The sequence below is a fragment of the Jatropha curcas genome, chromosome 5, assembly GCF_041381405.1.
Source record: "Jatropha curcas cultivar XTBG-Jc1 chromosome 5, XTBG_Jcur_1.0, whole genome shotgun sequence".
NCBI classification, from domain to species: domain Eukaryota; kingdom Viridiplantae; phylum Streptophyta; class Magnoliopsida; order Malpighiales; family Euphorbiaceae; genus Jatropha; species Jatropha curcas.
Genome location: NC_143155.1, coordinates 24,483,557 through 24,506,514, shown reverse-complemented (window position 1 = coordinate 24,506,514; position 22,958 = coordinate 24,483,557). Strand labels below are relative to the sequence as shown.

General features: G+C 32.2%; 3 protein-coding genes across 6 annotated transcripts; 2 read left to right on the top strand and 1 right to left on the bottom strand.

The window, feature by feature from the left end:
* Window positions 1-297: 297 nt before the first annotated feature.
* On the bottom strand, window positions 298-2,447 carry LOC105649862 (Serine/threonine-protein kinase WNK (With No Lysine)-like protein). The gene is made up of 7 exons (XM_012236675.4): window positions 2,106-2,447; window positions 1,937-1,987; window positions 1,675-1,848; window positions 1,463-1,568; window positions 1,325-1,366; window positions 1,149-1,205; window positions 298-1,050 (listed from the first exon to the last, which is right to left on the bottom strand). The coding sequence occupies exons 1-7, from the start codon at window positions 2,240-2,242 to the stop codon at window positions 547-549; spliced, it is 1,071 nt and encodes a 356-aa protein (XP_012092065.1). The 5' UTR covers window positions 2,243-2,447; the 3' UTR covers window positions 298-546.
* Window positions 2,448-13,507: 11,060 nt separating this feature from the next.
* Window positions 13,508-15,523, top strand: LOC105649861 (WAT1-related protein At4g15540). Of its 4 annotated transcripts, XM_089721399.1 has the most exons (7): window positions 13,519-13,880; window positions 13,956-14,021; window positions 14,106-14,219; window positions 14,322-14,538; window positions 14,620-14,778; window positions 14,877-15,028; window positions 15,186-15,523. In XM_089721399.1, the coding sequence occupies exons 1-7, from the start codon at window positions 13,633-13,635 to the stop codon at window positions 15,334-15,336; spliced, it is 1,107 nt and encodes a 368-aa protein (XP_089577525.1). In that variant the 5' UTR covers window positions 13,519-13,632; the 3' UTR covers window positions 15,337-15,523. The 4 variants fall into 4 exon arrangements, with proteins under 4 accessions (XP_020541125.3, XP_089577526.1, XP_089577524.1 ...); XM_020685466.3 differs by lacking the exon at window positions 15,186-15,523 and having other exon boundaries at window positions 13,508-13,880; window positions 14,881-15,020; XM_089721400.1 differs by lacking the exon at window positions 15,186-15,523 and having other exon boundaries at window positions 13,508-13,880; window positions 14,620-14,796; window positions 14,881-15,016.
* A 4,233-nt stretch (window positions 15,524-19,756) lies between these two features.
* On the top strand, window positions 19,757-22,564 carry LOC105650206 (WAT1-related protein At3g28050). Its single transcript, XM_089721396.1, has 7 exons — window positions 19,757-20,241; window positions 20,333-20,398; window positions 20,499-20,612; window positions 21,216-21,444; window positions 21,541-21,699; window positions 21,800-21,951; window positions 22,228-22,564. Exons 1-7 carry the CDS (start codon window positions 20,069-20,071, stop codon window positions 22,397-22,399), a joined length of 1,065 nt encoding a protein of 354 aa, XP_089577522.1. The 5' UTR covers window positions 19,757-20,068; the 3' UTR covers window positions 22,400-22,564.
* Window positions 22,565-22,958: the final 394 nt, after the last annotated feature.

Genomic DNA, 22,958 nt, shown 5'->3' with positions numbered 1-22,958 from the left:
TATTTATCGAATTTATAAGATAAGTAATTATAAGAAATATATAGTATTTTAATAGAATATGAACTTTCCATTCTAGGGAATTATGTGTTTAATTATTGGTTTAGGAAAAAAAATTATACTGAAGTTGAAAATCATCCAAAAGAGATTGATATGAGCTTAAATAATTTGTTGTTTTCTTGCATTTAATATTCACTTAATTCTCTTGTTTAACTTTCATCCTCTTTGAATGCACATTATATATATTTTCATATGGTTCTACTAATAAATAAATAAATAAATAAATAAAAACCATATATATACTAGAAAATCTTGGACTAGGATAGATAGCTTCCACAGCCAAAGAACCTGAAAGGAAAATTAGTAATAAAAACATTGATAAAATGACACTGAAACTGAGAAAAAAAAAAAAAAGCAGCTTACAACGTTAGACCTTAATGAAAAATCAATCCTGATAACCCTACGTACATATTTATATATATAATACTCATTAATAAGCCTAATATATAGCTACCAATTAATAATAATAATAATAATAATAATACCTTTTCACTCAATAAACCCATGATTGGGTCCGCTGCTAGTAACATTCAAATCGTGATGGTGAAATTGCTGTCTACGATAAGCTGAAATAGAAGAACTACTCTCACCCATTTCATGTTCACCTCTATAATCTTCTTCAAGCTCTTCTTTCGCCACCTTTTCCATCCCCATTAACTCCATAGCCGGTCTTTGTACGGCCAGATACTGTGACTGTGACTCAGTACAGTAGGTTTGTGCTTGTGGTGGTGGCACTACTGATGGCAGCTTAGAGAGTAGGGCTTCAAGGCTGCTCATAGAAGGAGTTATTTTGAATGGGAATTGATTATTGAAATGGTCATAAAATTCTGTGGGAGCGCCAATAGTTGCAGTTTGATAGTGCCAAGTCTCTGGTGTTGATCCATTGAAAGGAAATGCAGATGATGATGGATGTGGCAATAGCACTCCTGGTATGCTTTCTATGTAGCTAAATTTCTTTCTTAGTAGAACTACATAGCTCAGGTCTTCAATTACCTTAATATTAAATAACATTCAAAGCATAATTAATCAGTGCACGCACTTGTATATAATTATATTATTAGAAACACTAAAATTTTCTTTGAGATAGAGACCTTGTGGACTGCTCCTAGTTGAACAACACCTTCTCTAACTGCAATCAGAGCTATTGTCTGCAAATATTATGTATAGATATTAATCCAAAGAAAATACATCTATTTGAAATCTTGTATTTTTATTCGGTATTTTTATTAGAAAAATTAGTTCTTGCCTGCACTCAGTGTATATATACCTTTATACCTGACTGGAACTGGGCTTCCCATGTCCTAGGATGCTGTAATACAGATATATGATAAGAAAATGAAAACCCATTAAGTTTTCTACTTTTCTTTACAAAATGTATTGCATATGAAAGGAAAGATCTGCTTACAGAGTCAGCTGAGTTATGCCATGAAGACAAGAAGTTGATTTCTTGATCATTAGGTTCTTTGTATATCCACTTATGACTATGATCAGCAGCTACTTTACCAATCAATCTGCTCATAATATATTATACATACATGAATTGCACTGCCTTAAAATATTAATATTTATGTCAGGCAACCATAAAATTTGTCATATTTTTGGTATTTTGCTGCTTACCCTTCTCCATAATTGTAAATTTCATGGGACATTTTGAAAAAAAGCTCTGGTTGAAGGCCTTGATAGGGTTGAAATTCACAGTTGCCATAAACAGATGAACTTGGACAGTCATTGGAATTTATTTCAGTTGCTGATGCAGAGAAGTTGCAGAAACCATCTTCCCAAACCAATATCCTGCACAATTAATATTCACATAGCATATAAGATTATGATCATTGACATATTATTAAATCAAAGAATTATTAGCTGATTAATTAATTACCAATTTCTTCTGTTTCCTCTTGACCTGTCATAGGCTCCTTGACCATCCCATCTGATAAAAAATATAATTAAAAGGCAGTACCAAATCGTTTTTATAGAATTAAATGCTGTATTAAGAAAAAAGAAGAGCAAAATCATTGGTAGCTAGAAATAGCTAGCTGGGCACTTACTTGGGAGGTGGGTAATTTCTAGGCAAGATTCTCCAAAAAACAGCATAAACCCATTGAGAGTTTTCATGAATGCATAAACTACGCAGAGTGTGTTGAAGAAGATGAGTAACTGCCAATGGACTGAGATGTTCTTCCATTATCTGATATTATAACTACTCGAAATTACAAGGTGATATTTAGAACTGATTTTTTTTTTTAAAAAAGACGATCTCTTCTTCTTCTTCTTCTTCTTCTTCTTCTTCTTCTTCTAATTTTCCCCTCTTTCTTTTTACTCTTTCCTTTTCCCTGCTACTCTACCTTTAAAAGAAGGCAGACCCCAACATCATACTCTCCTTTATATAAGCCTACAAACAGGGAAATCTTACATTTATACCTCTCTTTTTTTTTCCTCCTCTCTCTCTCTCTACTCTCTGGTACTGTAATTAATCATGCTTTAAATTTTACCAAAATGATTTCCTGAGGCCCACCCGTTGTGGTTCATGGTCCCAATCGGTCCTTTACTACTCTTTATGATATTGAATATATATATATATATATATATATATATATATATATATATATCCTCCATTCAAAACTACCCTCCAGAAATCAAATCATCAGTACTTTTTATTTTTATTTTTATTTATTTGGTTATTTCAATTATGATAGAAGGAAATATCAGCAAGACCTAACCTTATCATTCTTGTTTCTTACACAAGATCATCATGACTAGTAGCTCCCCGTTTCTCTGTAAGACCTGTACCTTTCTGTTCAATTCAAACCCCAATGTCTGTTTTTATTTTCTTACCATTCTGACACTATAAGGTATTACCACTCATTTCAGTCCCAGATAGCCTTCTTTATAACCATCTTCATTTATTAGGTCAAATGTTAAAGAACCACCTGCACCACCACCCCCATTCATTTTCTTGCAACCCCTCCAACAAAAAAACTTAAATCAAACAAAAAAAGCTCCGTCATTTTAGTCAATAATATTTTTCTTCTTCTAATATTTTCGTTTATTTTGATCAGCAATATCAAATTTAATTTCTAGGTAGTCTAGCAATTTATAATTAGTTTTGGCAGATCTGTATGCAAATGTCTGACACTACCAAAATGTATATATGTCAATATTATGAACGAATGGAAATCAATGGCTGCCTTATTTGTAGAAGCCTCTACTCTGGGAAGCATAAATTATCACCCACAGAAAGCATTCTTCTTCTTATTTTTTCAAACAATTTGGTAGCAAAACTCAAAAATAAACTAGACTAAACAAAGACGAGGACAAAAAACCCCACTAATATCAATAAGCGACTAGGGATTAAGACCTAAGGAAGGGTTTCCAAAATATGAATTCGAATAGAAAAACCAGAAACCTAACCAGTTTACAGTGGAGTTAGCTTCACTATAGATATGAGTTAATCTAACATTATTCCTTTGTATGAAAATGAAATGTATACATTTTATCAGTCTGGAGAAAATGACCCCACCATGGGAAGATCAGCTAGAGCACAAAAATCACATGATTCTTTGTTGACTGATCATCATCGAATGTATAATAGAGTGCAACTTGTCCCTGTGGGTACTCAAGAGAACAAGAAAGAGAGCTCACCTTAATAAAACAATTAAGCAAATACATAGGTTCACTATATGATCAATTCTTTTATCTAATTATACTTCTTACTAAAAGATATTTATTACAATAATAATTAAGTTTTAGTTTTAATGAGTCAGCAATATGAATCTTTTGTTTCTGAGATCTAATTTGATCAAATTAATAGTAATGCTAAGCAAAGTATAAATTGGGAAAAAAAAATATATAAAATACTTTCTTTAAAAAAATCGCACTAAAAGATAAGAAAAAAATAACTTGATCTTATACATTAAAATTCCATAATCACATTATATGAATAAATATTTGTTCTTAATTATTATTTTAACATTAAATATCTAATGTATATTGTCGTGCAAATTTGAAAACAGACACTTAAACATACAGAGACATACAACCCTAATCCTTACAGTACTTTTCCAGTGGAATCATTTTCATGTGGAGAAGAAATTGGTTTCCTCACACATACACACGTACACGCACTAAGAGAGAGTGCATATATATGTGTGTGTGTGTTTGTGCAAGTTACACATACATGATGGCTAAAAAGAGCTTTCAGTGCTTTCATTTTCTTTTCTCTCTCTCTCTCGCACTCTCTCCCTCTCTCCCTGACACCAAGAAAGCTTGACAGGTCACTACACTTTCTTTTTTGACTAGCTGTTAACAGAAAAACTGTACATCTTTTAATTATCAATTAATTATTACTAATCCATAATTAATTATCTAAAAGAACCCATCAATTAATTTCTTTGGTGGTGACGGACAATACCATCTACATAAATTTCTCTTTGGCTTCTTCTTTTGAAGGCAACCCATTTGTGGGCTATAAATGGGTTCTGATACGGGAGATTAAAATTGACTAGTGCATGAATGTACAATCAGTGCAAAATAGTAGAATTGGAGACAGTCTCTGATGTGTTGATGTAAGCAAAACAAGTCTTTTGGGGATACAAGTAAAAGAGGCTTGGATTTTTATGGACGGTGGTGATGGCTCTAGTGGCCATATTATAATACTAATAAAAAAACGTTTGGTTCTTTGTTCTTTTTTAATAACAATTCCAAGAACTTCATATGGGAGCAGGGAATTGGAGAAGTTGGTTGGTATGGGAGAAAAGAATGGCACAAGAGTCTTGGTCAATATATATATCTGCCCCATCCCTTTCTTCCATTTAAGGATGTGGAATCTCTGCTCTTCCCATCCTCTACAATCCCACTTCACATTAAAATAATATATGTTCTTTTTTTTTCCGATATCTAAGAAGAACCAAAGCAATTGCTTTTATAGGTTATGAAAGTGATTATATATATATATATATATATATATATATATATATATATATATATATATATATATATTTGTGTAAGATTGATTACCAGACAACATAACAACAATATCCAATAATGCATACTTAAAAGCAGGCAAAATCTCTCTTTACTGCTTTATATATATGTGTTGTTTGTGATTTTTAAATAGTTTAATAATAGTTAAGAGTTCTTTTTTATTTTATTTTATACTAATGAGAAAAGTTGAAATGGGAACGAAGAATGGCAGGTTTTGATTTAGAATGTTTGATACGGACTGTGTTTTTATATTATTTATTAAAAAAAAAAAAAAACCAAGACTAGGGTTAGATTGCCTTTTTTTGTCTTCAAAGAAACAACAAACACAAACATAAAATAACCAAGAAAACTAATAGATGATTCTCTCTTTTCACTAACTAGAAAGGAAGGGTTGGTGATTACTTATATTATGTATAGGTGATTTCTATATATATATATATATATATATATATATATATATATATATATATATATATATCTCAACTTCAGTGTTTCTTGAAGTGATGAAAAGCTCTTATCCTCTAAGCAAATTAAGCACTTTGTTTTCTTCCTAATTTTACACACTCTTGATAATATTTTATTCAATCTACACTTCCCAATATGGGTTTTCTGCGTACTATTGTTCTTTGAATGCTTTTCCTTTTTTCGTTCCCTAATAGAAAATTAGAGAAAGGATAACGAACGAGAAAAGGAAGCGGTTGGATGCATCAATTATTTAGTAATAAAATATTGCTTTGCAAGCACAAATAATTAAATATGCTTGTTCATGCATGCATGCATGCCTAATTTTAGGACACACTTTAGACTTGTCGCATGAGTGTAATTTGGAAGAATTCTTCATTCCAAGTTATATATTCGCTATATGGTTAATTATTAAATTGATTGGAATGGCAATTTCTACATAAAGAAATTGCCTTTTCCATCAATTCTCACATCATGTAGTCATATTTTAAAGGTCAATAGAAACAAATGAAACACCAACAAAATTAGGAAATCAATTATCCTCTCTCTATATATATATTTGATTTTCATTTCCCCGACAAATTATATATATGAGTATGTAAAAGGATTTTTACATGTACAAAAGGAGTAATTACCCCCTTCTCAAACAACTAGGTTTATGAAAAGCTTAAATCATGTAACAATTAGATTTTATGAAAAGCTACTCAAATAACTACACACTGTCAAAACAGCTAACAGCTACAAAAACAACTAATTTTATCGAACATACTATAAAGTTAGAAAAGATATTAATTGTCTATAATATGAAGAAAGTCTTCAAAAGAAAAAAGACTTGCCAAAAAAAAAAACCTAATATGGAACAGTTATTGCTATATAGTTGTGCATTATACGTAGTACATTTCTAATCACTGGAAGATATTATACATAGTGGGTGCCCAAATATGCAGGAGCTGGATAGCATATATGAAAATTAAATAACCTTAGCTTAGCTAGCCCTCACCAATACAAAGGAAAATGATAGCGATAGTGATATTGAATATTGAATATTAAAACTGAAATTCAAAAATGCCCTACAGCTACAGCTCGTTGTGATGAAAATTGAGTCAAATGAACACCTAAAAATTGAAGGTGGAGCGAGAGAAGTTTGGTCAAAATATGTCAAAAGCACTGCAACTATTAGCTTTCTTACACAGACAAAAACTCCAAGACATCACGTGGAGGCATTGTGGTCACAATCTACGCCTATTGAAGCTCGACTACCCATATATATTATTAAAAACCATAAACCAAACTCCAAACAGTCTCTTTCTTGTTTATAACCTTTTTTCCTTAGCCTTTTTCATCGCTGTGAAATTGGTCTCCTTTCCTTTGCAAACTTTTTTTACATATCATCAGTGCAGGGGGGAAAGAAGCTCCAAGAAAAATTAGGTGTACAGATGCATAATTTCTGCAAGATCATGGGTTCGGTTCATAGAAAAATACTTGCGAAATTGAGGATTTACAATCACAAATCTCGAAACGAATCAAATAAGTGGCTACAAGAAAAATTAGAGATGATAAATGTTTGTGATCTATAGTAAAGTTTTACACTTGATATATTACATCCGCATGAACAGTCAATGGAACGAAGGATGTTGATTATGGTGTGATTCCAACAATTATGGATACAGATGTTTATCAGAAAAACGCACTCTCTAAGGCTTAGAAATTAACATTTAGACATCTCTCCATCACCATTATCATCCATCAACATCATTAAATAAAGTTGCTAGCTTGAGTACTGCGCAACCAAGGCCACAGACTTGTCTAAAATTATTCATTTTCACACCACATATAATTAAATTTTATTTAAAATATTAGTTAATTTAGGGGTCGCCTAATGGTTGTTGTTTTTTGGTTTTTATTTTTCAGCAATCAAAAAGAATATTATCCATTTTTATCATTTAATAATTTAAATAAAAAATATTGATGCGTTATACCAAACGTATTCTAAATATGTATAAAAAAAAGACTTACCTAATCAAGTGTATGGTGAATTTCATAAACCAAATTAATCAAAATTATTTTTTTTTTAGTTTAAATGGAGATATTTCTAAATATTAATTTAAAAAAAAAGCAAAATAGTAACGATTTAAAAAAAAATTTAATTGACTTGGTACACGAGCATATGCAAATATTATGATATGTAATTGCAAGCGTTTGTTAATGATTAAAACAAAAGAATCAGTGGATTGAGATTTGGAGACCAAAATGCAAAGTAAAAGTGATTAATTATTAAAAAAGTTTCCAAAAGATGGAGACATTGATGCAAAATGGAATGTTAATTTGTCTTATGGAAAGTAAGCAGGGAATTAGATTAGCATAATCATTGGAAGATTAATATATATATATATATATATATATATATATATATATATATATATAAAATAAAAAAATATGAAAATCTTAAAAAGTGAAAGAAGAAGGTATGATTGCAGCATTTGGGTGGGGAGTTTTGATGATGTTAGCTCCTTTAACCAACAGAGAGGTGAAAATGACTCACAATCATAGAGATGGAATAGGCATCTAAACATCAGTGGTTGAGGACAACATGACTGAGATATGTGGGTCCACTCTACCATTAGATCCAGACATTTGATCATTCACTAAAAGAAGTGCCCTTTTCACTACTACCAAATAAACACATACTCAAAAATAAAAAAGATAAATTATTATTTAGTCCTTATATTTCTTCATAATTATAATTAACTTCAATTCTTTTGTTTATTTAGTGCCCTTTTTCAGTTCGTTTGCTTTAATTTTATTCATGTTTGTAGGAAAGAAAATCAAGTGGCTCATGAAATTTCCAAATTAGCTTTACTTTCTTTAGAGGATACTACTAGATGGATAGAAGAAGTCCACCTTTCTATTGTCCCTTTTGTTATGTTGGACATTGGTCCTTCTTCTTCTTAATATACCTATTTTTCTTCTAAAAAAAAAAAAAAACTTATCATTTTATTTATTAAGTAAAACTTTAGAAACCAATCGTCATATTTATTAAGGGATGAAAATCTTATGATTATCAAATTTGAGGGATTAAATAGTTATTTATTTGAATAAAAAAATAAAAATCCGTTCCTTCTTCCTCTGCTCTTAAAAACTCCGTTTGGGAAACCTCAAAAGGGCTAGCAAAGCAATCACAATTTCATGCATCTTCTCCCTAACTACCAACCATAGTATGTCTTTTATTTAATTAATTTAAATATTTTTACTCTTGTAATGTGCCCAACCAATGTCATTTCAATGTCTAACAAACAGCAATAGTACTTTGCCATTTTTTTTCCGTCTCTTTACAGAAAGGATTGCACATGGGAGCATGGCCATAGAGTAGGTGAGATGCTCTTTGTTCTCACTTCTCTCTTTTAAATATTTATTTATTTATTTTTTCATATTTTCTATATTCATTATTCATCAGTTTCTAGATAAGTCCCTTCCTAATTAATAACTTGTTTTCCCTTAAATTAAGAGAATCAATGTTCGTTACCTCTTATTGTAATGACATTGTTAGCACATTTTTGGAATACTGTTTTTTTTTTTTTTTTAATTTTCCGTAAAATATTTTTTAAAAAGAAAATTGGACTTATAATTCTTTTTTCGTTAATTAAAATAAATAAATTATATTCCTGAGATTAAAATCAGTTAACCCTTATTATAACAAAGAAAGGTACGTGTTTACATTTGATATATCTTTATTAATTATTCTTTTTTATTCAAAAAAAAAAAGTTCATACTCTTATTTGTAGGATCGATTTCATTTTAAAAATAAAAAAATGCGGAATGATTCATCACTCGTCTCAACGCTCGTTACCCGCTCTCGAAAGTTTAATTGCCAATTACATAAATTCTAGAAAATGACAATAGAATTAAAAAGGCTATATGAAAAATAAGGTATAAGCTCTGCTTAAAGAATTGTAGTACGTACATGCCTGCAATGCTTATCCTATTAGTATTAGGCAGCTGATTGGTGGGCCACCTCTTGTGTAAGCCATGGGCCAGATACGAGCCTAACTATTTCTTATCTTTATAGAGTTTAAATCGTGGGCTGGATTTGAAAATTGCGAAATTGCAATTTAGTGCTTAGTTGATTCTGATCCTCTTTTCCTTTTCTTTTTGATTGCCAATCATGAAGGTATTGAAATCATTTTTTCTTTTAAAAATATCTGATTCATTCCAATTATGATAACCAAATTTTAGTACAATTATTAAATTTTAATTTATACTAGCAAAAATTTTTATTTTGTTTGAATGATTACCTATTAAAATTAATATGAATGAGAGTCGATCTGACAATACTCTAAAGAATGATTAATAGCATTCGTTTTTGTGAATTCTTTTCTATAACTAATGTATGGAACTACGTATATACCAAATCAAATAGTCGATTTTACATTTGAAAATACGGTTATAATCTTTTATTAGTCTGTAAATTTTTTTTTCATGTGAAAAAAATAACAACACTATCATTTGCATCAATATAATTTCATGAGAATGGCTTGTTCGAAGAGCGAGCTCCTACAATTGAAAATACATAGTAATACTTTAGCCTATTAGGGTAACAGTGTTAGGGCAGTGGAAAAGAGAATAGGTCACAACTCACAAGACAAAGCAGTGAAGAAAGGCATGCGATGAGACGAGAGAGCCCACATATATATAATAGCAAGCAAGCAGTACATAAAGCTCTGAAAAATTAGCTTTATTATTTCGTTGTATTGCTTTTGCATGAGACGGAGAAAGGCATATATATGAGAGAGAGAGAGTGAGAGGTGCGAGAGTAGTAGCTAGGTAGCATTAGCATGTAGCAATCCAAGTGGCCAATGGGTTGGGTTGCTATACGACCAGTCTTTCTTTTTGCTATCATGTCAATCTCAATTGGAGAAGAGCTTCATCAACTCTGTTGTACTTCTCCAAATTAAGACCGACACCATCGTCTCCATTCCTTTCTTTCTCATGTGACTTCCACGTTTTTTCCTTATCTTTCTTCCCACGTGCCGCGTATCGGTTTAAAATCTGGAGTCAGTCTATTTGAACGAATTTTATCTGAATATTATTTTTTTATCCTATTGCATATAATTTCACACAAATTTAAAATAGTGTATAAATTTTCAACTTTTTTTTCAATACTGTCATGGTGCAAATTTGAAATAGTTACGGATATGTGCATCTATTATTAAACTGAAAGGTAAATAAAAAACACTAATTAAGCTCTAATGCAATCATGGATATTGCAAAAAAAGAAAAACAAGAAAAAAAAAATATGGGTTAAGCTTTATAGACAAAAATAAACAAATAAATAAATAAAAATGAAATAACAATCTTATTTTCCCTTCCTTAGAAATTAAGAAGGCCTCAACGCCCAAGTCGTAAAAAACAACACAGCTCTATCCACAGAACTGGTTTGAGGGGAGTCCAGAACATGCAAAGGATAGACGTTTGATTATCAACAAATGAACTTGTTGTTTTTGAAATTTGATCATAGCACTGTTCAAAAGAAAATGGACAGAGGAGTTAAAAACGAACTATATAACGCTAGTTGAAAATGGTGGCTAATGGAAGACTATGCTATATAGGTGATTGAAACCTTCGGACCACACTCAAAATAGGCTTATAACTTGACAAACCGGCTGCGGTACGCTGCCTATAAACAGTAAAAAGAAAAGGTATTGCTACTGATCTAGGTACGCTGCCTATAAACAGTAAAAAGAAAAGGTATTGCTACTGATCTACGTCCATTATTCATCATCACCATCTGGAATCAAAATATGAGGGGAAGAAAAATTCATATACATGGAACTAGTTGCAATTTGTTAATAGGTTGTTAAATTAGCAATATAATAATCTGAATTAGGTTCTCAGTGAACTTTACTTGTGAAGTCAAGAATTCGAAATTTCGAGTCTCCACTTTGTAAACTTAAAAGGAAAAAAACTAAGCAATTTGTGTTCAATTCATGCATGCAATTGGATATTAAAAGAATGGTTAGATCGTATAATCAAAATAAATAATTACCCAATTACTGAAATGAGCAATATAGCCTTAAATAGATTTAGAAAAAGACAAAGAAAAAGAAAAAAGGATGGCTACCCTCCAAAAATTGATGATCTTCTTTCAATCTAAAAACCCTACACAAGCACGTAGTATATTCATAGTATCTAATGTCAAAATCCAAGTCTACCTTTAGCTTGGAAAAAACGATGAATTTGATGTAATAAGGGTTTGGTGTGGTAATTTTTAGGGCTGTCCTCTCTCTGTTTGGCAGAGGCTATTCATTGCATCCAGCACTTTTCTATGTCAGCTAATACTCCACTGTGCATCCAGCTATTGTTTGTTCACTCTTAAGACTACAATATATTTTGGATTTTTTTCTTTTTAACTGACAAAGAATATATTCTGGATTCACATTATTAATTATATATATATTGGAAACAATTATTGGCTTCCAATTCAAAGTTTGCTTTCGGGACCTTCATCACGCATTATTGTATGCATACGAATAATGTAAAATTTGTATTTTTAGAATTTCAATTTTATTATTATTTTATTTTCAATTAGATATTTTTTTACGGAAGATTTGAACATGTTGTTCGGTCATATATACATTTTCCGTGAGATTATACTTAAATATACAATTACATTCTATGTTCAAGTACAATTAACGAATTACTAATTCAATCCATATAGAAGTAAATATTGCAATTATTTGTTTTTAGATTTTAGAAAAAAATTTATAAAATTCTTTCATCAAAAGACCATCCATGCATGTAATAATAAGAAATCACATATATTTGATAAATATATGAATATATTGGCTATTTTCTTTATCACTTCTCGGTAGATATTTGAAAGAAAATGTTAGAACCTTATTACTTTTTTTTTTTTTAATTATTTCATTCTGAAAAAAGACAAAAACTACAGTTCCTTTGACCGTATAGCAGATCTCTATTCGCCTAGTAATACAGTCGACAAACGTTTCTATTCGCCTAGTGATACAGTCGTCAAAACGTCTGACATGGGAAAATTTTAGCTAAACCGGTGTAAAAAAAAAAAAAAAAAAGGGAACATTTTTTTAAAAAATTTTATTGTCATTGATTTTGATCTATAAGAGTAAATATGGAGCCGTTTAGACAAGTAATTTGCCATCTGAGATATGTTAAGCTGGATTTGTGTGCGGTTTTTGTCTTATAAACGGTCGTTAGCGTGGAGCAAACATGGATTTGACGAAGGGGAAAGAAGACAGAGCGGCCCATAAATGCAAAGTTGGATTCAGATGGTATTTGGGGCACATTACATTCCCTAGTTATGGATTTGGAAACAGATATCGGTTGAAGCCCAACTAAAACCACATGTGATTTGGGCCATCAAGATCGAGAACCACTCTGTTGTTGCTTGTTGCCAAGATTTTGAAAGCTGTCGTCCTGATATCTGCTGCGGGTAGAATCTTGTTTTTTAGTTGATTCAGAATCTTGTTTTTTAGTTCATTTACCTCAATTTTGTTTTTTCTTTTGAAGCTTGTGAAGGAAATAACATTTTATTTGGTGGAATTTTTCACTGCAGTGTAATTGCAGGTACCATTATTGCCCTTGGATTGTCTACAGTGATATGGGGAAAAGCCCAGGAAGAAATACGGCTGAAGAAGACAAAGGAAATTCTAACTTGGAGTGGAGCTCTCATAAGATCCCTCTTCTGGGAAACAAAACTGTGGATATGTAGTACTGTTTGCAAAACACTGGCTTAAGCTTAATTGACATTTTCTAATCACAAATTTGGGTAAATGAAAATCTTATGTGGCCCTGTACTGGTGATTTTATTTTCACTCCAAATTTTGGTCTCTTGACGGGGAAAAACTCGAGGAAACTTCGTGAATGAGACATCTAAGTTTGTCAATAATATGGGTTGTCCTGATTTTCAACCTCTTTTACCAATAAAAACCTGTACTTTACCTAAAGGATAAAAAAGGATGCATGGTCGAAAAAGATGATATGCGTCAAAGAGCACTGTACAAAGTCTCCCAACCCCCAAGTGGATTGGAGTAACTCGTGCGATACATTTTTATAAAATGCAGGCATTTGACCCTTGTGAACTGTCAAAACAATTACATGCACTTTCCTTATAAAGGACCTGAAATCTCCCACGTTGTGAGTATTGGTAATGTGCATCAATCTACGCGAGAAATGTGGGGTTTAAGAGTAACTGCAGTTATGCTTACATTAGAGTTCTTGGATGTTGGCTTGAATACTGTAAACAAAGCAGCCATGAGCAGTGGCTTCAGTCACTATATACTAGTGGTTTACTCTAACATGCTTGCCATTTTCTTGCTTCTTTCATCTTCTGTTATCTTCTACAGGCAAGTATATGTACCGTTAATTATTCTTTCAAGAATTATTTGAATCTCTTCTTAATTTTTACTTTCATTCAACAGAAAAAGAATCGCTCCACCGCTTACACTATCCATACTTTGCAAAATTTTTGTTCTTAGTCTGCTCAGGTATTATATAACTTCTCCGCTACTAATTAATGCAGGTCTGATTAACTTTTCATCTTTTTATTGAATTTATTTGCAAGTTTTTAGTTGTGCTGGTCAGGTGTTCACATATATTGGTATAGGATACAGCAATCCAACTCTGGCCTCAGCAATGATTGATTTAACTCCAGCTTTTACTTTCATACTCGGTGTCATCTCAGGGCAAGTACTAATCACCAGCAGCCTTCTTTTTCATTGCAGTTTATGTAGATATACTGAGCGCAAATATTTAATTAGGCTTAGATTTTTTTTTTTTTTTTTTAGGATGGAAAGGCTGGACTTGAAAAGCAAAAGCAGTCAAGCAAAATCTATTGGAACAATGATGTTGATAACTGGTGGACTAGTTGTAACTTTATATAAAGGTCTGCCAATTAATAAATTACAAAGTCAGATTCTTGTTTTGCCTCCATCAAACTGGGCCATCGGAGGTTTTTTCCTCGCAGTTCATAGTTTTATCCTTGCTGTAATTTACATTATCCAGGTAGACATTACCAAAATATCTACAACGTATTTTTAGATATAATTTTACTTCAAGAATTGATCTTTGTTTTGACATTTCCAGACTTGGATCATAAGGGACTATCCGTCAGAGATAATCATTACATTGATTAATTGTTGCTTTGTGACTATCCTGTCAGCCATAGTTACTCTGATTGCTGAGAAAGATCTGAATGCTTGGAAAATAAGGCCTGATATTGGGTTGGTTGCCATTGGGTTCTCGGTGAGCGTGGAGAAGCAAGTTTTTACTTACTCTTCCTCCACGATAAGCTTCTTATTGGATTTTATAATGGCTTGATATTTTTTTGATTAATTTTGTAGGCAGTTTTTGCAGTATCACTTCGAAGTGTTGTTCACACATGGGCATGTCATAAGAGAGGCCCTGTATATACTTCCATGTTTAAACCACTTGGGATGGCTATTGCAGTATTCATGGGGGTATCTTTCATAGGGGATACTCTCTATCTTGGAAGGTAGTATTCCTCACTTGATTATGTATTATCAGGACTAATTATCATCAACTCTTCATCCTGAATGCAAAAGCAGTTAGGAAAGGGAAAATAAAAGAAAAAAATGTTGTCTGTTTCAATTTTTTTTCTCTGATCTTTTTTCCCACATTTTACTATGCAGTGTGATAGGAGCTGTTATTATTGCCTTTGGGTTTTATGCTGTGGTTTGGGGAAAAACGCAAGAAGAAACAGTTGAAGACAAAGAGAGTTGTAGATTTGAGTCTTCTTCCCCAAAAGTCCCTTTTCTGCAGAACAAATTCCCAATTGTATAGTATTTTGCATGAAATACATAAAAATGGGACTTGATTAGGTAGATCTATATCAATTTTAAGCTGAGGAAATATGTGTAATCCTTTTTGTCATAAAAAAGCTGTTGGTCATTGATATTAGGTGTCTGTCTCTTTGAATTTGATACTCAAATTATTAATTACAGATCTTTCACATCTCACAGGATGAAAACATATATTTTTTTATAGTTATTAATTATATCATGTGGGAATTACCTATAGTAATTATTGTTTTGCTCAGATTCATTTATCTGATGATAGACATAACTTTCTTACCCTGAATGATTAAACTGTAGCCTTAACTTGTATTCCCGCAATAATCTGCAGGTCAGTACTTCCATACCCCTTTTATCATTTTCAGTTTATTGCTATTGATATGATTCCATTGTTAGGGTGCTCTTTCTGTTCATGTTCCCCGCAAAAGAATTATGTGATAGTGGTGGAAATATTATTTTTAAATCCTTAAACATCCTCTATCTATGTTTCTCCGTTGTCTCTCTCTTTTTTTTTGGACGAAACTCCATTGTCTGTGTTATTTTTTTGAAGGAAATGATCAAAGTACTAATAGAATCATAAGATAGCGACTTCACAGTTAGTTCTTGAAAACAGAGATGTCAATTTAAGGGGCCAACTTTAATTACTTTAAGCTCCAAATTCTTAACAGAGTATAGTGGACAAATATAATGCAGGAGAGAAATTGTATTGCTCTTTGCCAGTGCTTTTGGCCTGTGTACATTTTTATCATGAATAAAGTTTAGATATTTGGTAAGAAAACAGTGTAAAGTTGTGACCTTTACTCCTTTAGGCTTTAGATACTGCTATCTTAGTGTCCTGAGCTTCAGACTTTTGGTTTCTTTTTATTCCATTACAAATAATATATTTTATTTAGCAATTGACGTTTCTTTGACATTGTAGGATGGAAAAGCTAGACCTGAGGAGCTCAAGTGGTTTAGCTAAATCAGTTGGAACTTGTATGTCTTAGTTAGAATGAAATTTTGGAAAATGATTTGTTTTTTACTATGGGAATTTTTACATTTCATGTCAAAATCAACCTTTAATATACATAAATATTTTATACCAAAATTCTTCTCTAAAAATATTTTACACCAAAATTCCTTCTTAAACCAGCATTTCAAAATTATTCAATACATTTATCTGTGAAAACATTTTCAAATACACGTGACATTATGTGTTAAGGGATGAACTTGCTTAAACTAGGTTTATAGACCCACTAAAAATTATTAGTTATAATTTGAATTTAAATTTTTAATTTGAACAAATTTTTTGGTACGCATTAATCAAAAGTTTTTAGTATTTCTTAGCAAAAGAAATTAGGTTTTTTTTTTTACCAAGGCTTTGTTTGGACGGGGATATAGGTGAAGGAAAGGTAATTAAAATATAGTAAAATATGGTGTTTGGTACCAGTTGATTTGATTAAAGAGGAAAAAAAAAAAAATTCCTGGAAAAACTTGCAATTCTTCTTCCGTGACCCTGGCAAAACTTTGTTAGCATCTTAGTTGTAAGACAAGGTATGGGACTTGTCTTGGATTCACATTTAAAGTATATAGGATTTCAACGTGGGATTTATATGAACTTGAACTCTCCAATCTTCAGGACTAGCTTTTGAGATGTGGTCGTCCCAAGGTCATAACAATTTTTCGTTTCCTTTTCCTCATTCTTTAAACGCTCCCCTTCCATTTTCTGTTGAGATTTTTAGGGAAGGAAGACTGGAAATGCACAAGATGATTACTAATGTTTTGCACGCTATGAATTAACAAAAGAATGTGCCTATTATAGGCTTACAAGTGAATCAAATAAGACCTAAAAATACTCCTTAAAATCATTAATCTTAATAACAAAAATATCAAATTATATGCAGAAAATCTGCGCTAACTAAAATTGAAATCTCAGGGACGATTCTGTTGACAGGTTCCATGAACTCTGCTGGCAATCCGACGACGCAATTGAGGAGTCAGGTTTCGAGGAGTTGCCTTATGTTTGGGCCAAGCTGTTTGGTCGGGTCTTCATGGCCAATAATCTGTTTCATAATAGCACAGGTATTGTTTGTGAATTGATCAAATTTTCTATGAAATAATTAGTTAATTAAGAGATAGGTGTAAAGTTGTGATGGCAGAATTAGGGAGGCCAGCCCCTAATGGATTTTGATACCCCTATATTATTCTTTTCTGAAGTAGTAAATTTCCTTCGTACCAATCAATTTTCCATCAAAATGACCATTGATTAGTGCTTGATTACTGGTGAATTCAGAATGGAAAAGCTAGAATGCAGATTACAAAGTAGCCACGCCAAGTCAATTGGCACCACAGTATCAGTTGCAGGAGCTTTAATTGTGACTTTGTATGAAGGGCAACCTATCGTTACAAATGCTGCATCACAAGTTAATGACCAGTTGCTGTTGCTCTATTCAAACTGAGTTATTGGTGGCATTTTTTGTGCAGTTGGTGCATTGTGCATAACTCTGTTTTATATTGTCCAGGTAATATGCCAAATCTGCAACTTACGAGTTTTTACATGATGCAAAATATAAATTTAGTCTGACATTTAACTCCCACTGGAAAATTTACCCAGACTTGGATTCTGAAGGAGTACCCTGCAGAGTTGATGATAACAATGATAACTTGCATCTCTGTGACTCTGTTATATGCTTTAGTCTCTCTAATTTTAGCGAAAGACCCTAATGCTTGGATACTGAAGCCTGATGTTGAATTGATAGCTATTTTATGGTCAGTAAGTATATAACATATGGCTATTTCAAGAATTATTATTCTGTCCCCTTTCATTCAGGTTGTTTGTTACATTTTTGCTGTAACTTGATGTTGTTGTAAATTCTGTAGACAGTTTTTTCATTATCACTTCTTAATGTAGTTCAGGCATGGGCATGCCGCAAGAAAGGACCTCCTCTACACTGCCATGTTTAAACGACTTGGGATGGTTATAGCAATTTTCATGGGGGTTTCTTTTCTTGGAGACAACCTTTATTTTGGAAGTATATTTCTGTGCTTTTCTTTTTTCCTTCAAAAAGGAAAAGAATTGAGAAAAAGTTGCCTGATTCATATTTGCAGAGTTCTTTGGAGGATAAATGAAGAAAGTTATAAATTATCGCATAATCACATCCATGAAAGAGAACATATTAGTTGATTCAGATTCTATAATCCGATGGAATCTATTTTCGTTAGTTCAAATTTGTATTTTCTTTTAAAGCTTGAGAAGGAAATAACATTTTGCTTGATTGAATTTTGTCACTGCAGTGTAACTGGAGGTATTATTATTGCTCTTGGATTCTATGCAGTGATATGGGGAAAAGCCCTGGAAGAAAAGCTGAAGAAGATGATGGAAATTCAAACATGCAGTCAAGCTCTCATAAGATACCTCTTCTGCGAAAAAAAAAATATACTGATTTGGAATCAACAATCGCTTAAGCTGAGTTGACATTGAATAGAAACAAAAAAAATTGATAAAGAAAGCTACGTATAGCAAATGTGGAGATAACACCCCTCGTGCATGGACAATAAGGATTATCCAAGTCTTATATTTTGATTAATAATATTATTCCTTATTAATGCGGGATAAAAAAGTATTAATGAAATAATAAATTAGGAATTTCATAGCTAAGTTTCAAAAGATAAAAATCTTCATGTATTAAGTTTAGTATAATTTATACACATTTTCAATTTTTTTCTCCTTTAAAGTTGAATAAGACCAATTTATAATCAAATATATATAATATATGTCAACATCACCAATATGTTTATGTAATTACCTTTCATGTCAAAATCAATATTTTAAACATGTTTGTTTTTTATACCAAAATTCCTCTCTTCAACAGAACATTTTTACGTCGAACTCATGACCAACCGCAGTTCCACTCTGTATATCACAATAATAATAACCCATCTCGAAAGCAATTGCATAGTGCTCACCAGTCACCATCACCACTGACCCTCCTACTTTGAATTAGATTGGCCTATTGATAAAGGCAACGCATGCATATTCTTGGAATGGTACAATATGAGAACTACATTTCACGCTGATCATTTTAATTTTTTAAAAGGCTCTCTTATCTTATGTTTGAGATTTTTACAAGTGTTCGATTCTTTTGATTTTGGAAATTCAGAGGGAAATAGCAGATTTTAAAGCATTCATATAAGTTAAAGATTCAGAATTAATCTCACTATTATCACTGGCCACTTATTGGTTTCTATAAGGTGAATAGTACTGTACCACTGTAGACTTTCTCATTTTCAAACTTTTCAAGAAATAACGAAGAACCTTACCTATCTATCTATATATATATATATATATATCAATGTCACCAATATGTTTATGCAATTACGTTTCATGTCAAAATAAAAAATTTTAATATATTTTATACCAAAATTCCTGGTTTAAAATAAGCAAAAATTTCCATACATCTCAACTCAAACCAGCTTTTCAAAGTTACTAATATATCAATCAATCCATGAAAACAGGAAATCACTGGCAGGTAGGGCAAATACGGCCCATGTTATTGACTTTTAAAGATCTAATAAGTTAAACTTTAACATCTCTATAGACAGGAAATCGTAATTTAGCTACCAAACACGTAAGAAAACAACACCATCACATACATTGCTGCAATTAGAGGACATTGAGCATGGGAAATCTGAATCATAAAAACCGAATCAAGTCTTTCTCTTCCTTGCTTGTTAATTAAAGAATGTGGAGTCCAGGAGTAACAGCAGCCATGGTGGGAGTAGAGTTCATGGTGGTAGGCATAAGCACCATCATGAAAGCAGCCATGAACAAAGGCATGAGTCAATTTGTGTATATAGTTTATTCAAATGCCTTTGCCATCTTCATCCTTCTTCCCTCTTCCTTCATCTTTTACAGGTAATAAATTACTGGCTATTCTTCTTCTTCTTTTAACGTTGATCAGGACTCCAGTATTACTTAATTTGTATTAATTATTAATTTGTTTCAGGGAAAGGTCTCCCCCCAAACTTAATGCATGCATCTTCTCTAGAATCTTGCTTCTGAGCATTGTCAGGTTTTCTTATATTTCATCGCTTAATTAAAATTAATTGGAACAGTAATCAGCATTACGCTGATTATTAAAGAATATTATTTCTGGGTTTTGTATTGTACAGCTTTAGTATTCAGACGCTTTTTAACACTGGAATAAAGTATAGCTCTCCAACTTTGTGCACAGCCATGGCTGATCTAACACCGGCTTTCACTGTTTTACTGTCTGTAATATTCAGGTGAGTTTCATCTTTTAGATTCTCTGTTTTGTTGTGTGGTTCGCTAGCTGCCTTACCCCACGACTGGCTGCGTTATCCAGTTAAAAAATTATGACCGAGGGAAAAAGTACTAATAGTGATGCAATCTTTTGAGGTGTGGTTGTCCCATGTTCATAACAATATTTTCCTTTCCTTTTCCCAATTCCTCTTTCCTTTCATTTCCCCAGTCTCTTTCTCTCGTTAGTGCTCTGTTTCCATCTCTGGTTTACTATTCTGTTGACGGTTCCATGAACTCCGCTGGGCAACCCAACAACGTAATGAAGGAGTCAGGTTTGAGGAATTGCCTTACGTTTGGGCACGCTGTTTGGTTGGGTCTTCACGGCCAGTAATCTGTTTCATAATAGGACAGGTACCCTTTTGTGAATTGGTCAAATTTTCTGGGAAATAATTAGTTAATTAAGAAATTGGTGTAAAGTTGTCATGGCAGAATTACTAAGGCTAGCCCTAATGAATTTTGATACCCCTATCTTATTCTTTTCTAAAGTAGTAAATTTCTGCCTCACCAATAAATGTTCCATCAAAAATGATTATTACTATTGATTAGTGCTTTACTGGTTAATTTAGAATGGAAAAGCTAGAGTTCAGATTACAAAGTAGCCAAGCCAAGTCAATTGGCACTATAATATCAGTTGCAGGAGCGTTGATTGTGAGTTTGTATAAAGGGCAACTTATCATTGCAAATGTTGCATACCAAATTGATGACCAGTTGCTGTTGCTCTCGTCAAATTGGGTTATTGGTGGCATTTTTTGTGCGGTTGGTGCATTGTGCTTAGCATCGTTATATATTGTCCAGGTAAAAATGCTAAATCTGCAACTTAATTACCTGGTTTTACATGATGCAAAGTATAAATTTAATCTGACATTTAATTCCCGTTGGAATATTTACCAGACTTGGATTCTGAAGGAGTACCCTACGGAGTTGATGGTAACGTTGATAAGTTGCATCTTTGTGACCCTGTTATCTGCTGTAGTCTCTCTAATTGTAGAGAAAGACTCGAATGCTTGGATACTAAAGCCTGATGTTGAATTGACAGCTATTTTGTGCTCAGTAAGCATACACTTTATGGCTATTTCAAGGAATTATTATTCTAACCCCCTTTCATGCAGTTCACACTTTGCTATAACTTAGTGTTCTTGTAAATACTTAGGCAATTTTTGCAGTGTCACTTCGTAGTGTAGTTCATGCTTGGGCATGTCGCAAGAAAGGACCTCTCTACACTGCCATGTTTAAACCACTTCGGATGGTTATTGCAACTTTCATGGGGGTTTCTTTTCTTGGGGACAACCTTTATGTTGGAAGGTATATTTCTGTGCAAGCGTACAATTTTCTTTTTCCTTTCAAAAAGGTAAAGAATTGAGAAAAAGTTGACTGATTCATACTTGCAGAGTTCTTTGTAGGGAAAATGAAGAAAGTTATAAACTATCACATAATCACATTCATGAAAGAAAGAAAACAATATTAGTTGATTCAATATTCTATAATGCGATGAAATCTATTTTCGAATTTGTTTATTTTTAAAAAAAAAAAAGCTTATGAAGGAAATAACATTTACTTGATTGAATTTTATCACTGCAGTGTGATTGGAGGTATTATTATTGCCCTTGGATTTTATACAGTGATATGGGGAAAATCCCAGGAAGAAAAGATGGATGAAGAAGACAAAGGAAACCCTAACTTGGAGTCGAGCTCTCATAAGATCCCTCTACTGCGAAACAAAAGTACTGATTTGCAATCAACAATAGCTTAAGCTAATTCCATTTTGTATTAAAAAGCCGTCGGTCACTGATATTAAGGGTCTGTCTCTTTGAATTTGATACTCAAAAATGTTAGTTGCGATCTTTCAGGATGAATTAATACATTTTTGTATAATATTTATTATTTCACGTGGGAATTACCTATCTTAACAGATTCAGATATTTGGTAGACATAACTTTCTTACTCTCAATGATTAAACTGTAGCCTTAACATGTATTCCTGCAATAATCTGCAGGTCAGTATTTCAATGCCCCTTTTATAATTTTCATTTTATCGCTACTGATATGCTTTCATTGTTATGGTGCTTTCTTTGTTCATGTACCCCACAAAAGAACTTCGCGAAGGCGATGGAGATATATATATATATAAATCCTCAAAAATCTTCCATATCTATGGCATTGCTTAGAGGACTAGTTTGGTTGCTTTTGTTTTTTGTGTTTTTTTTCTTTACTGCAATAAATTTTGGCATTAATTAGATAAACAGGATTCTTGAATTTTGTTGAAACAGTAAAATAAATTAGTAAAATTTCTTGAAAGCCAATTTTTTTTTT